Genomic DNA, 16,215 nt, shown 5'->3' on the forward strand with positions numbered 1-16,215 from the left:
CTTGCCAGGGAGAAGAGGCTTTTTGACATTAGCTCACTTGATGAATGGAGAACCCAAGCCTATGAGAATGCCAAACTGTTTAAAAAAATTTAAAGATGGCATGACAAAAGGATACAAAAATGTGAGTTTAATGTAGGTGATTATGTATTGTTACACAACTCTCTTTTAAGATTTTTTGCAGGAAAACTCCTCTCTAAATGGGAAGGTCCTTACGTCATTGAGGAGGTCTATCGCTATGGTGCCATAAAAATCAACAACTTCGAAGGCACAAATCCGAGGGTAGTGAACGGTGAAAGAATCAAACATTATATCTCAGGTAATCCCATAAATGTTGAAACTAATATTATTGAAACCGTAACCCCGGAGGAATACATAAGGGACACTTTCCAGAACGTTTCAGGCTCTGAAAAGGAAGAGGTGTGAGGTACGGCAAGTAAACCGACTCCAAAATAGTTATAATAGCAATTTTTTTCTCCATTTTGGATTATTTAAGAAAATAAGAAGTAGTCCGGGAAGGACACGAGGCGTCCACGAGGGTGGAGGGCGCGCCCCCTGCCTCGTGGGCACCTCGTGTGCTCTCCGGACTCCATTTTCTTGCACAATACTTCTTTTGGTCGGTAAAAATTCATTATATAATCTCCCGAAGGTTTTGACCATCGTATCACACAAATATCTTCTGTCTTTGTTTCGAGCTGTTTTCTGACAAATCTAGATCGTCATGGTATCTTCAAGTGCCCCAAGGACAAGTTCTTCGAGAAGGTCATCAACCCCTACCTCGCGGAGGTGCTGCAACACCCTCAAACCATTGAGATGCGTGAGGGGTTGCTGCACATCCGTGATGTTGAGGGACCAAGGAGGACCAGAAGCGTGGAGACAAGACTCGAAGCAATGGAGCAACAAGTTTTCAAGTGCCAGGATATGGTGGAACTTGGACTCGACACGAACCACATAATGATCATGGATTTCACCAACACCGCCAAGCTAGATGCCAGAAACATCGGAGAGACCATCTTCAAGCTTCACGAGAAAATCAAGCATCTCCAAGCCCAGATCTATGACCTGCAAAACCAAAACTGTGAGTATGAATATAGATTCAAAAGGATGGGTTTGGCTGCAGATTCGAGGATCCCGGAGACTCGATCATCCTTCTATGATGGTGAGCCTATGCCTTGGAAGATGGACGACAAGCCTACATCATCAACAACTCCATCATCACCACCTCCGAGGAAGGAGACATAAACACATGGGTATGGGCACTCCCCTTGGCAACTCCCAAGCTTGGGGGAGCGCCCCGGTAACGTATCATCATCACACTTTTATCTTTATCGTTTTTCTTAGTCCGATCCTTTTGGTAATATCTTGATCTAGTAGAATAAAGTTTTAGTATGATCTAGTTTTGAGTTTTTGCTTTATGATCCTTCTATGTAATCAAGTCCTTGAGCTATATAATAAAGATTAGTGTTGAGTCAAGGGCTTGATTATCTTGCTATGATCTTGAGGGAATAAAAATAAAAGAGAAAGAATAAAAAGAAATAAAGAGATCATATGGATCTTATGGAGAGTAATGACTTTACATATAAAGAGTATGATGAATAAAAGTTGTTGAAAGTTGACAAACATAGTTTTGGTCATCGTTGCAATTAATAGGAAGTAATAAAGAAAGAGAGGTTTTCACATATAAATATACTATCTTGGACATCTTTTATGATTGTGAGCACTCACTAAAATATGACATGCTAAAGAGTCGATGTTGGACAAGGAAGACAACGTAATGGGTTATGTTTTCTTACATCTGAAATAAATTATATTGTCATGGATCATCCAACATGTTGAGCTTGCCTTTCCCTCTTATGCTAGCCAAATTCTTTGCACCAAGTAGAGATACTACTTGTGCTTCCAAATACCCTTAAACCCAGTTTTGCCATGAGAGTCCATCATATCTACCTATGGATTGAGTAAGATCCTTCAAGTAAGTTGTCATTGTTGCAAGCAATAAAAATTGCTCTCCAAATATGTATGATTTATTAGTGTGGAGAAAATAAGCTTTATACGATCTTGTGATGTGGAAGAAATAAAAGCGACAGACTGCATAATAAAGGTCCATATCACAAGTGGCAATATAAAGTGACGTTCTTTTGCATTAAGATTTCATGCATCCAACCATAAAAGCACATGACAACCTCTACTTCCCTCTGCGAAGGGCCTATCTTTTATTTTTGTCTTATAGTTCATACAAGAGTCATGGTGATTTTCACCTTTCCTTTTTACATTTTATCCTTTGGCAAGCACAATGTGTTGGAAAGATCCTGATATATATAGCTAATTGGATGTGAGTTTTCATGAACTATTATTGTTGACATTGCCCTTGAGGTAAAAGGTTGGGAGGCAAAACTATAAGCCCCTATCTTTCTCTGTGTCTGATTAAAACTTCATACCCATAAGTATTGCGTGAGTGTTAGCAATTGTGAAAGACTAAATGATAGTTGAGTATGTGGACTTGCTGAAAAGCTCTTATATTGACTCTTTCCGATGTTATGATAAATTGCAATTGCTTCAATGACTGAGATTATAGTTTGTTAGTTTTCAATGAAGTTTATGATTCATACTTGAAACTGTGAATGAATTGTTACTTTAGCATAAGAGATCATATGACAATATATATATATATGTGTGTGTGTGTGTGTGTGTGTTATTCTAAGAATGATCATGATGCTCTCATGTCCGTATTTTATTTTTATCGACACCTCTATCTCTAAACATGTGGTCATATTTTTCGATAGCGGCTTCCGCTTGAGGACAAGCGAGGTCTAAGCTTGGGGGAGTTGATACGTCTTTGCATCATGCTTTTATATCAATATTTATTGCATTATGGGTTGTTATTACACATTATGTCACAATACTTATGCATATTCTATCTTATTTTACAAGGTTTACATGAAGAGAGGGAATGCCGGCAGCTGGAATTCTGGGCTGGAAAAGGAGCAAATATTAGAGACCTATTCTGCACAACTCCAAAAGTTCTGAAACTTCACGGGAGCACGTTTCAGAATGTATAAAAAATATTGGGCGAAGGAAGTACCAGAGGGGGGCCACCCACCATCCACAAGGGTGGGGGCGCGCCCTACCCCCCTGGGCGCGCGCCCTGCCTCGTGGGCCCCCTGGTAGGCCTCCGGTGCCCATCTTCTGCTATATGAGGTCTTTTGCCCTGAAAAAATCATAAGCTAGCTCACGGGACGAAACTCCGCCACCACGAGGCGGAACCAATCTAGGGCTCTGGCGGAGCTGTTCTGCCGGGGAAACTTCCCTTCGGGAGGGGGAAATCATCACCACCGTCATCATCATCGATCCTCTCACCGGGAGGGGGTCAATCTCCATCAACATCTTCACCAGCACCATCTCATCTCAAACCCTAGTTCATCTCTTGTATCCAATCTTTGTCCCAAAACCTCATATTGGTACCTGTGGGTTGCTAGTAGTGTTGATTACTCCTTGTAGTTGATGCTAGTTGGTTTACTTGGTGGAAGATCGTATGTTCATATCCTTTATGCATATTAATACCCCTCTGATTATGAACGTGAATATGATTTGTGAGTAGTTACATTTGTTACTGAGGACATGGGAGAAGTCTTGTTATAAGTAATCATGTGAATTTGGTATTCGTTCGATATTTTGATGAGATGTATGTTGTCTCTACTTTAGTGGTGTCATGTGAACGTCGACTACATGACACTTCACCATTGCTTGGGCCTAGAGGAAGGCATTGGGAAATAATAAGTAGATGATGGGTTGTTAGAGTGACAGAAGCTTAAACCCTAGTTTATGAGTTGCTTCGTAAGGGGCTGATTTGGATCCATATGTTTCATGCTATGGTTAGGTTTACCTTAATACTTCTTCTGTAGTTGCGGATGCTTGCAAGAGGGGTTAATCATAAGTGGGATGCTTGTCCAAGGAAGGGAAGCACCCAAGCACCGGTCCACCAACATATCAAATTACCAAAGTACCGAATGTGAATCATATGAACGTGATGAAAACTAGCTTGACGATAATTCCCATGTGTCCTCGGGAGCGCTTTCCTTTATATAAGCGTTTGTCCAGGCTTGTCCTTTGCTACAAAAAGGATTGGGTCATCTTGCTGCACCTTATTTACTTTCATTACTTGTTACCCGTTACAAATTACCTTATCACAAAACTATCTATTACCGATAAATTCAGTGCTTTTAGAGAATACCTTACTGAAGTCTGCTTATCATTTCCTTCTGCTCGTTGTTGGGTTTGACACTCTTACTTATCGAAAGGACTACGATAGATCCCCTATACTTGTGGGTCATCACCAACGCCGCCACTACATTATGCCACTCCGTGTAGGAGTTGGGACCGCACCACCTCACGTCTGCGGCGTCGCCTGAGCCATAGAGATCGAGCGCCTGTATGGGATCCCTCTATGTTGCATCATTGGTAATGGCGCCATCATGCGGTGTGCGTAGTTGGCAATCTTATCGATCCCCTTGTCCTTGTTCCTGGTGTTGCACGACGCCAACGCTATGCCCGTAACTGCGCGCTCCGGCGACGAGCCTCCACTTCCTGTCCCGGTGGATCCGAGTTTGGCTCGAAGTCATCGATGAACCCACCATCTTGGCGATGGAGTAGCCACATTGGAGCACCTTATCCGACGCAACAGAGAGGTCTTGATCGGCGCTAGGACAACAAAATCATCCTCCATCGCACGCATTCCCTGCCGGCAATTGGACGTCATATGCAACCGTGGCTCCTGACGGTACGACCCCAGGCACGGCTGACCACAACATGACAATAACGAAGTAAAAAATAACGAGAAAAATGATGCCTACAAACCGCGAAACGCAAATGTCCCCAAAATCATATTCTGATGAAGATGAAGACAATGTTTTGCTAATGCATGTTATTTGGAATTCTAGCATTCTGGGTTTCTCCGCCCTGATGTCCACCACCATGGCCCCCAACGACGAGATTAGGCCCCTAGGCAGGGTCGTGCCACGGAATCCAACACACGCCCGCATCAAGCCAACACCGCCACTACATTATGCCACTTCGTGAAGGAGCCGGGACCGCACCACCTCATGTATGCGGCGTTGCCTGAGCCATAGCGATCGAGCGCCTATATGGGATCCCTCTGTGTTGCGGCATTGGTAATGGTGCCATCGTGCGGTGTGCGTAGTTGGCAATCTCATCGATCCCCTTGTCCTTGTTCCCGGTGTTGCGCAACGCCAACGCTATGCCCCTAACCGTGTGCTCCGGCGACGAGCCTCTACTTCATGTCCCGGTGGATCCGAGTTTGGCTCGAAGTCGTCGATGAACCCGCCATCTTGGCGATGGAGTATTGGAGCACCTCCTCCGACGGCAAAAGAAAGGTCTTGATCGGCGCTAGGACAACAAAACCGTCCTCCATCACACACGTCCCCTGCCAGCAACTGGACGTCGTATGCAACCGTGGCTCCTGACAGCGCGACCTCAGGCGCGCGGCTGACGACAACATGACAATAACGAAGTAAAAATAACAAGAAAAATGATGCCTACAAACCGCAAAATGCAAATTTCTCCAAAATCATATTTTAATGAAGATGAAGACAACTTTTTGCTAATGCATATTATCTTAAATTCTAACGTTCTGGGTTTCCCTGCGGGCTGCGGCCTAGAACTCCAACCGACGAAAAGTACTTCCAGCCAATGATTGCTGTGCAGAGCAAGGCAGGCTTTATACATAACGAAATCAACGGAATCTAGTTAAAGGGGCTCAGCAATGAACATTGAGCTGATATATCATCTGAGTTGAGCACCCCTTTTCATTCTCCATTCAGAGTGTCACCCAATTCCTCGTTGCAGCTGCAGCGGCAAAATTAATAAATTTGACCTCAAAGCGAAAGTATTTCACAAACTAAATTACTTTTAAAAATATTTCACACTGCTGACCCTTTTGCGTAGCGCCCGACAACAAGGCGCTGCACTCTACTGTGCAACTCCTTAGAGTTAGGCGCTGCACAGTGTGGCGCCTAAGTGTTAGGCGTTGCACAGTAGAGTGCAGCGCCTTGTTGTCAGGCGCTGCACATTAAAGGTCAGCCGGGGGAAATACTTTTAAGAACAATTTAGTTTATGAAATAGTTTCAATCTAAGGTCAAATTTGTTCTTTTGCCGCAGCTGCATGCGAGCGTCCCCCACATTCCCTGTTCCCGACTCAACGCATTCCTGAACGCAATCTCATCATCATCACCATCACCCTGCAATCTCAGTCACTATCGGCCGTCTGACTTTCTCCCGTAGGATCTTGTGCAGGTTCATGTGAGGCACAGTGGACACGCACGGGCATGGTCGAGCCGCAGCAGTGCATGCAGTTGCGCGGTGCTGTCGCCCGGCAAAGAGAGAGAGGATTTACGGGAGGGGCGCGGCGCTTTCCGCGGGTGGCTGGGAATCGCCGGCACGAGGCGACGGCCGGCCACCGCTGCTTTAGCTGGCCAGGCCTCTCACCGGCCGGCCGTGGGGGCCCGGGCGCCGGGGCGCGGGGGGTGCACGGGAGAAAGGCGGAAAACTACCGGAAAAGGCCCATCCGCTGTGGTGGTAGGCGGCTCCGATCCTCAATCATTGGGCCCGTGGACGCGCGGTTTCCCGAGGGGATCGGGTGGGGTGGGGTGGTGGATGGGCGGCCGGCGGCAAGTGGTGGGGGCTGGGCTTCTCGAGGAAATGGACGTGCGCTAGTGGCGGGCCGGGCGCCGGCGCGCGTGTCGCCCGTTGCGGCCGGGGGATCTGGGGTTTGGACACTAGCGGCGAGATGATTAGGTGATCTAGTTTGGATTAGATCTGCTCTAAGACTAGCCACAATGGATAGTAACATAGAGTAATAACATCGACATGTTATTAGTCTATGTTACTACCTCTATAATGAGGAGTAACATATGTGTGGTAACATGCAACCCTTCATTTATTAGGCTATAGACACATCTTACTTTGATATGTGTGATGTTACTATTACTACTAGTAACTAGCTATGTTATCATTTTCTTCTCTTTCTTTATTTATTGCTTGCCACATCATCTATTTTATCTAGATATATGTGATGTTACTACCTATGTTACTTTCACTGTGGATAGTCTAACTTTCAACGCAATGCTCAGGCTAAAGTTGAGGGGCCATGCTTATGGATGGCAGTGGGGAGGAAGATCCTGCTCGGGGAGACAATGTCACGGTGCAGTGGCGTGACAGGGAGCTGGGGTGGGTCGTTTGAGGGGTGCTGGTGTCGGGGTTCGGCCTCTGAATTATGCAGAGAATTCTATACTAAAGCAGCGGCAATTGATACGGATCGGGGGAAGGATTTCTTTTTGAAAATAAAGTTCATGCCATAATTATATAAACACTCGAAAAAAGAAGTTAAGAGCCACTCGTGCTCGGATTTAGTTTAAAGTAGGTTTTTCCTATTCCTTTTCATGTTTTGAAATAGATTTGATTCCAAAACCAATCCAATTCAATTTGGAAACTTCTAAAAAATCCAACATAATATTTAGGACTTAGGGAGAATATTTCGGGACCAAATATTACATAAAATACATATAATAATTATATAAACTCTATATTTGGCATTCTAAGTATTCCCTGATAAATAATTTTTGGGTTATAAATAACTACCAAAATGTTTTTGAAGTACAAATAAAATCTAAGGCTTCAAATCCTAGTCAAAACTAGCTAAGCTCAAGCAACACAAGCAAAAATTTAATTAACCCTATTTAAATGGTTAACATTCCAAAAGACAAAAAACTGGGATTTTTTTACTATCTATTTCTGTTTCAAGGTTCACGAGGGTGCATTTGAGCTCAGAAGAAGAAACCCCATGCCCGAAAAGAAAAGTGTCCTTGTAGAACTCCTATTGTGTAACAGCAACAAAGGCTGAAGGACCAGGACTGTTTACTAAGCACAAAAAATAGATAGTATATGAAGGACTATATAACTCCTTGTTAAACTCAACTGTTTACTAAGCACAAAAAATACCAAAACATTCAATTAAACTGACTATATTGGGGTGAGATAACCCAGCCACCACAAAATCCTGAGTGGTATAATAATGTCCTGTCTCTAAAAATAAATCAATGACTAGTTTAGAGATGTTACATGGTACAGTACTTTGACATTATCTGATCAATTTTGGCTTGAGCCAATTCCTTTAGAGAGCCAAGCAATTTTTGGCATTTTGGCTTGTGCACAGCAGAATCTGCAGATAAGAAGTTGGTCTGCAAGTGGTAGGCCTCCAGAATTTGCAGTTACGAAGTTGATGTCTGCTGGTGGAAGGAACTAATGTAGCTCGGATATTCTTATCACATTATTATGCAGTAGCCAAACTATCACACAGAGTCTGGTATGCTGCACTGCAACGTTTGAATTTCTCCTCTGCAGTAGCCTGCCCATGAAAGAAAATCCATAATACTCATGAGTTTTGTAGACAAGCAATTGTAACAGTGAAGTCCTTGAGGTAAATAAAAAACAGAAGTTCAAAACATCAAATTAGACACTAGAAGATACAATGTTTTGCAGGTACTATGTCGGTCTGAACCAAGATTAAATGCCTGTCTTCTACTGAATCATGTGTGGCCTACTTTTGAATGGAAAAAATGGCTGTAACATATGTTTTGTATGGAACCTAGGTGAGTTGCTAACCAATCCTTATTGATCTAATGTTACATTAATTATAGATAGTGTGCTGCATTATCACTAAGGTTGGGCCATTGGAAGTGCACTCCTACAGCATTTGAGTCAAGAATAAAGGACGGAAGAGGGGGTCTGGATGTGTGGTTTTAGTTCCTGATATTTAATTTGGCTAATTGTCATCTCACGGTAGCACCTGAGCCTGGGGTGAACTCAGGAAACCAGCAGATCTATCACAGAATGAAATGAAGGCATACAAAAAAAAACTTTGCAAAGAGAAGATAAACTTGGATGTTGAAAGATTACTACCTTCGATGAGCCATGATGACGATCTGGATGCCATCTAAGTGCACACGTCCGGTATCTAGTATGAAAAGGGGAGGAGATAAATGGTAAAACAAATGTTCCAGAGTAAAAACGAAATGAAGGATACGATGTTATCATGGCTCATGCCATAATCCCCAAAAAATTACTCAAGGCTAGTGAAATACTCAAAGCCTCAACGATCTTACGCGCTTTTAACATCTTCGAGTTTTAGTGGGCCAGAAGTACTCAATCCAAGAGCCTGACGCGCCACAGATACCTCTGTCTGGGTGGATATTTCGCCCTCGTCGTCTGTTTCATAACTCCAGTGTCCGGAACTTTCTGAATGAGAACGTCTTGAATTCCTCCTTGGAAAATCATCAGATTCAAAAGACCAATAATATGTGTGCTGGTTCCCACGAAAAGCATTGCGAAAAACAGTCTCTGGTTCATCATCATCATCGCTTGTGCAAAACTCAAATCCCCCTGTCCAAACAAGAAACACCCAAACTTTATAAGGTTCAGTACAGGTCTAACTAGAATAGAATATAGTAACCGAAATAGCCGTACTTCATAAATGCTTAAGAAGTTGGAGTCCTGACTCCTGAATTAAACTACGGTGCATACCAGAAAATGATTCAAAATTATTCATTAAGTAGAAAGAGAAGTGCAGATAAGGAACTGTACCCCTGCTTTTGACAGTATCGTAAAAAAACTCATGTGGACGGAAACCATTATTCCTCGAATCTCTGACCCAACGATGTCCTCTAAACCATGAAGGTCCACTAGATGCGTCTTTTTTCTCATCTTCATCACGCCAACTCTGAACATTGTTATAAATGAAAATGTCTAGGTTAAAAACACAAGTACTTACAAGTCATTTTGATTGAAAACTGCAACCGGTGTTAAAGTGAATACAACTACGGGAGCACAAAAATACAGAGCAATATTTAGTTCATTTTCTTTCCTTGCAAAACTTTAAGCAATGAAATAAAGAGACATTTCTTGTATACCAGTCTCTTGATTACTAAATTTTACACACCTTGTAGGGTTGCAAGCCTTAAAGTTGCCAATCTCAAAAAGGATTAACACTACTTTCTCGCAGAGATCTTCCAGAACAAACTTTGAGCATTCATTTATCTCAAGACTTTGCAGGGTATATATGGTTCATATGTTTTCCAAAACACTGCATTTATTCTTGACGAATGTAAGTTAAAATTACAAGAATGCAAAGAACATGATAACAGATAATGAGTAATATGTATCTAAGTTCGATCATCCTAAGTTCAGCAGTTGTGAAAGCCAATCATCTTAACCTAATTACCCAAAACTAATTGAACAAAATTGAATGACACAAAGATGCTAATCATTTTGTTTCACTGACATTGAAGAGCTGCTCCGCATACTCAGACATATTCCGTATCATTGTTCTTTTTGTGTCTCTATTTCTCCTGCGTTTTGCATAAAAATTGAATAACAGATAATGAGTAATATGTATCTAAGTTCGATCATCCTAAGTTCAGCAGTTGTGAAAGCCAATCATCTTAACCTAATTACCCAAAACTAATTGAACAAAATTGAATGACACAAAGATGCTAATCATTTTGTTTCACTGACATTGAAGAGCTGCTCCGCATACTCAGACATATTCCGTATCATTGTTCTTTTTGTGTCTCTATTTCTCCTGCGTTTTGCATAAAAATTGAATAACAGATAATGAGTAATATGTATCTAAGTTCGATCATCCTAAGTTCAGCAGTTGTGAAAGCCAATCATCTTAACCTAATTACCCAAAACTAATTGAACAAAATTGAATGACACAAAGATGCTAATCATTTTGTTTCACTGACATTGAAGAGCTGCTCCGCATACTCAGACATATTCCGTATCATTGTTCTTTTTGTGTCTCTATTTCTCCTGCGTTTTGCATAAAAATTGAACCTCTGCAGAAAGCAAAAGATAGTAGTGTTAGCTCTTTCTCTGTTCAAGAAACGAACTAATTTCTAGTGATAAGACATCATCAGTTGCAAAAGAAGAAGTTAAAAGTGCACTTACAAGCAAACAAATTATACTCCCCCCTTCCCGAATTAGTTGTCTTAGATTTGTTCAGATACGAATGTATCTAGGCACGTTTTAGTGTTAGGTACATCCGTATCTAGACAAATCTAAGACAACTAAAGTTGGCTAAACTTTGCAACTTCATATCTCCCGTCCCCCGCGTCGCCTTCCGGGGCGACACGGGCAGAACCTAGATCCGCCGCCGCCAGTCTTCCCCGCCGCCCCTACCTCTCCTCGCCGTCGCCAGATGAAGCCGCCGGACTAAGTCCGCCCGGCGGACGGCGGCGGCGGGGTTTCCCTCGTTCTGCGGGGTGTTCTCTGGTGGAGGGAGGCTCGCTCCCGCTCGTCATGGCAGCCATGGCGCCTGGTGGATTCAGGCCGTGTCTTCAGCGGGTGGCAGCCGCCATGTCTTCGTCATCGGGATCCTGGGCTGCGGCCTGAATCTCCCGCCGGCGAGTCGGGTAGGGATGGCGTCCCTCCCCTTCCTGCCCCTGAAGTTTCTCCACGCGTGACTGGCGGCCTGCGAGCTCTGGGGCTCCGCCCTAAGCTCCTTCCCGGTGTGGCGGGGCAGGGTGGCAGCCCCCCCTCCTGCGAGTGCAGGCCCGCGGCTGTGCTTGCTGCTGCCGCTGCGGTGTTGTGGCGGCGGGGTGCCGGATCTGGCCGGTCTCGGTCGTTTTTGGCTCGCTGGCGTCTGCTGGTGGTGAGGTGGCTCCTGCGTGGCATTGGCATCGTGCCACACTGGAGGTGCACGGGTCAGCGGGTGCGGCCGTCTTCGACCGTCAGCGCGAGGGTGTTTGTCAAGTCTACTCCGAGCGAAAGCTTAATCGGCAAGAGCCAGCCGGCGATGGCGGCGCCTACGAGCTTCGTTCTCCTTTTTGAGGGCGTCACTATGGAGTTTCTTTGACCCGCTTCATCCTCAGATCTGGTTCTTTGGGCGAAAGCCTAGACCCGTTTGGGTCGGGCAACGGCGTCGTCCCTACGGCGTTTCTTCCTTTGGGGCGTTGCTTTGAAGACCGGCGATCCTTCTCCGCGCTCCTATTGGGCTGGACGTGCACGGCGTCACGGTTGGCAGGTGCCCAATCGGTGATGCGAGTGGTTGGAGTTGCGACCTGTGCGGCTACGACGATGGTGACGTGTAGAGCTGGGTCACGGCTTGTCCTTCTAATGTCGATGGTTTGGTTCGCCGACGAGTGCGTTGCCTATGCTCGTTTCTCACTATGACAGAGAAGTCGGAGCTGCGTGTGGCGGGGCCCGTGCGGCAACGATGACTCCATGAGGGTGGTTTCGGTGGACAGTACTCTTTGGAGGTTGCGCTAAGCTAGGTCGATGCGAGGCTTTCAACTTTCTCCAATGAAGCCCTTCAACAAAATCGGAGTTGTCGGTCCTCGACGTCTGCGATCGATTGTTTGGCTATGGCCGATGAGGTCCTTGTGTGTCGTTCATTCGATGGGGTCTTGGTAGGTCGTCAGCGGCAGAATCGGAGTCGCCTGCTCGGGGAAAGGTGATAACGATGACATTGCAGGCAACCTCGACGGTGTCCTCTTCTCGGCGGTGTGTGGTCTTGTAGGTGCCAGGTCGGCCGAGGTACCCTTTCTTGTGGGCGTGTTGTAACAGTTTTCGCCCGGGTTTCCATTAATTAACCGGGCAACTCTATTCTACCTTTTTTAATGAATCGGGCCCTAAGGGACCGCGTTTCAAAAAAATCTAAGACAACTAATTTGGGACGGAGGTAATACAAAACAAGAAAACTTAAGCAGGCTGCGCATGCAAAGTGGTTGAGCCAAGCAAGACACATCACACCATGTGGAGGAGAGTGCGGAATGCATAAATGATATGGTTCTTGTGCTGATTCCCAAGGTAATGAACCCGTCTTTGTTATCTCAATTCAGACCCATTAGCTTACGCAACGTACTCTACAAGATTGCTTCAAAAGTGGTATCTAACAGATTGAAGCTTATTCTGCCAGACATTATCTCTGAAGAACAGTCAGCCTTTGTCCCTGGCAAGCTAATTACAGATAACATCATATGTGCATATGAGTGCCTGCATTTTATGAAGAGATCGAAATCAAAAGCAAACAGTTTTTGTGCCCTAAAACTGGATATGATGAAAGCTTATGATAGGCTGGAGTTGGACTTGGAAGCTATTATGGTGAAGCTTGGATTTGCAACAACATGGATTGACACAGTTATTGGTATGGTGAGGTCAGTGTCTTTTTCAGTTTTATTCAATGGAGAAAAGCTTGATGATTTCAGACCTAGCAGAGGTATAAAACAGGGAGATCCAATTTCCCCCTATCTTTTCTTGACTGCGGTAGAGGGCCTTTCGTGCCTTTTAAAGACCAGTTCTCAGTCATCAATTCTTAGCGGAGTTAAGGTGGCACCGTAAGCCCCGACGGTCAACCACCTTCTGTTCGCAAATGACAGCCTGCTGCTTTCCAAGTCAAGTGTTGATGGAGAGGAAGCGGTTTCAAACCTGTTGAATATTTACTGTTCAGCATCAGGACAAAGGGTGAACCATGATAAATCCTCAATCTTTTTTAGCAAGGAGTGCCCTCAGATTTTGAGAGACAGTATAAAGGCCTCCCTCAATGTGCAGAACAAGTCTTTGAGCAACGGGTATTTGGGGAATGCCAACTGACTTGGGACACTCAAAGAATGGCACGTTCAAATATTTGCGTGATAGAGTTTGGGAGAAGGTAAAAGGCTGGATGGAGAAAATATTATTTGCTGCAGGGAAGGAAGTGTTAATTAAATCAGTTGCTCAGGCGGTCCTAGTCTATTCCATGGCCTGCTTTAGACTCACACGGGATTATGCAAGAATGTAACATCTATCATACGACAGTTCTGGTGGGGGAGTAAGCAGGGAAAAAGAAAAACATGCTGGGTCTAATGGGACGTTATGACTCGGCCAAAAAGCATGGGGGGGCTTGGCTTCCGTGATCTCGAAATTTTTAACCTTGCACTTTTGTCCAGGCAAGCTTGGTGTTTGATGCAGGAACCATCTTCTCTCAGTGAACGGATTCTACAGCCAGTTTATTATCCGAATTGCTCAGTGCTGGATGCCGAGCTCAGACCACACCCATCACAAATCTGGAGGGCTGTTCTAGATGGCAAGGATGTGTTATCACAAGGAATCATTCGAAGGATAGGAGATGGTAAAACTACCGATATTTGGAAACACAATTGGGTTCCACGAGACATGACTATGAAGGCGATTTCTTCTCAGGTACCCAACCCGCCCAGGAAGGTAGCGGAGCTGATTGATCCAACCTCTGCGCCGGCGGTGTGGCACGAGGATCTCATTAGAGAAGTATTTGTGCCAGTGGATGCGGAAGCAATTTTGAGGATTCCAATTTGCACAAAAAAAGGTAGATGACTTTTGGGCTAGGAGCGCTGATCGGAAGGGGCGTTTTTCAGTGAGCTTGGTGTACAAACTTATTGTCCGAACAAAATGCAGCAGAGAAGGGTGGATTGCAGAAGGCACAGGTTGCTTGGATCACTTGGGAGGAGCGAAAAACTGGACATCACTCCGGAACATCAAGGTGCCCTCAAAAATTAAAGTTTTTCTGTGGTGTTTGGTCCGGCACTCGCTACCCATTGGCGATGTCCTAGATCACGGAAACATGGCTGATACACGGGTATGCCTGTTATGCAGAGCGGAAGACAGCTGACGCCACTCTCTCCTGAGTTGCAATATGGCTAGAAGCGTGTGGGCACTCTCGTTGGAAGAGATGGTTGAACATATGAGGTCGAACCAGGACGGAAGTGCCAAAAATTGGTTGTTTGCAATGCATGATGCTCTCATTCATAATGAATTCAACAGAATGGTAATGACATTATGGACTGTGTGGAGCGCGAGAAGAAAGGCAAATCATGGGGAAATTTATCAAAGCCTGCTATCTACTCATTGCTTCATATCATCTTTCTTGTCTGATATTCAGATCTTGTCCAAACCAGCGAAGGAACGGAGGAATCCATTGCCTAGATCCTGTCAGTGGATCCCCCCACTTGATGATCACGTGAAGTTCAATGTGGATGCCGCTGTTTCTAGGGCAGGAGGTTTTGGTGCACCAGCAGCAATATGCAGAAGTGCGGAGGGAAATTTTCTGGGGGCATCTGGAGTAATTTTTAATGCCATCGACGATCCAGCAACACTTGAGGCATTGGCCATCAGGGAAGCCCTTGCTCTAGCAGAGGACCTTCATGTCCAGAAAATCGTGATCCCTTCTGATTGTGAAGTTGTGGTAGATGATATCAACGAAAGAAGTGGAGCTAGCTATGGAGCCATTGTATATGAAATAATAGGCAGATCATCTTCTTACACCTCATGTAATTTTAAGCATGAGTTTAGGAGCTCGAATTTCAAGGCTCACAACCTCACGAAGCATGTATTAACCCTGGGGGTAGGCCGCCATGCTTGGTTAGGCCACCCGGGAGATCTCAATTTTGTACCTGGAAACATCCTGATAGATCAATAAAGCTTTGCGAGTTTGTCTCAAAAAAAACATCGCACCATGGCAAAAAATGATTTTGGAAAGCACAAGGAATTCCATTCCGGTCAAGCTTCCACAATCTGGTACGGCCCTAACTATTCTCTGGGGGGCATTTCGCCAAGCATGCAAGGACGTCCAAATTCACCTTGAGGAACCCAATATTCAGAAGCATCTAATTTCGTCAAAACAAGCAAGCATCTAACAGAGAAGTCCCCAAATCTAGCGGTGGTATGGCCTACCTTTCTCACGGGAAATACATCAAACAGATCAAGCAAGAATTCCTCTCAAAAGAGTAATACATCGACGGAAACGGAAGGCTTTTCCCCATACAGGCATTTCAGCAAACAGCCTACCGACCAACTGCAAAGTACAGGCGGATCTAACAAAATAAAAATAAAAAAAATTCCCGCGAGCTATCAATAACACAACAGGGAGGGAGATGTTTACGTGCTGCCACTGGGTCTTGCGCTTCCGCTGCAGGGGAGGCGTGGAGTGGAACGACGCGGTGGCCGCCAGCTGCTGCGGCGCCGCCGCCGCGAGACGGTGCGGGCGGTGGCCTGAGAGAAGAGCCGACTTGACGTGGTTCATCTCGGCGGATGGGCCGTGCGTCACACCCACACCTTTCGCTGCAGGGTGGACATAGAGAGATAGAGAGGAGATGAGGCAACTAGGATGCTGGCCCATGGGCCATGGATGGA

At 45.0% G+C, this 16,215-nt stretch overlaps 1 protein-coding gene across 1 annotated transcript; it reads right to left on the reverse strand.

Moving 5' to 3' along the window:
• Nucleotides 1-7,945: 7,945 nt before the first annotated feature.
• Nucleotides 7,946-16,215, reverse strand: LOC125517483. The gene is made up of 6 exons (XM_048682688.1): nt 15,965-16,215; nt 10,815-10,907; nt 9,652-9,787; nt 9,174-9,450; nt 8,971-9,025; nt 7,946-8,416 (listed from the first exon to the last, which is right to left on the reverse strand). Exons 1-6 carry the CDS (start codon nt 16,199-16,201, stop codon nt 8,342-8,344), a joined length of 873 nt encoding a protein of 290 aa, XP_048538645.1. The 5' UTR covers nt 16,202-16,215; the 3' UTR covers nt 7,946-8,341.

Source organism: Triticum urartu, chromosome 1, assembly GCF_003073215.2.
Source record: "Triticum urartu cultivar G1812 chromosome 1, Tu2.1, whole genome shotgun sequence".
In the NCBI taxonomy this organism is placed as follows: Eukaryota; Viridiplantae; Streptophyta; class Magnoliopsida; order Poales; family Poaceae; genus Triticum; species Triticum urartu.

Bases quoted from the DNA above. Each gene is read 5' to 3' on its own strand.
- LOC125517483 (XM_048682688.1), bottom strand. From the start codon at position 16,201: ATGGGCCAGCATCCTAGTTGCCTCATCTCCTCTCTATCTCTCTATGTC. The intron at 9,788-10,814 runs GTCAGTGAAACA...AACAATGTTCAG, and splicing joins ATGCGGAGCAGCTCTTCAAT to AGTTGGCGTGATGAAGATGA. The intron at 8,417-8,970 runs GTAGTAATCTTT...TTTCATGGGCAG, and splicing joins GTCATCATGGCTCATCGAAG to GCTACTGCAGAGGAGAAATT.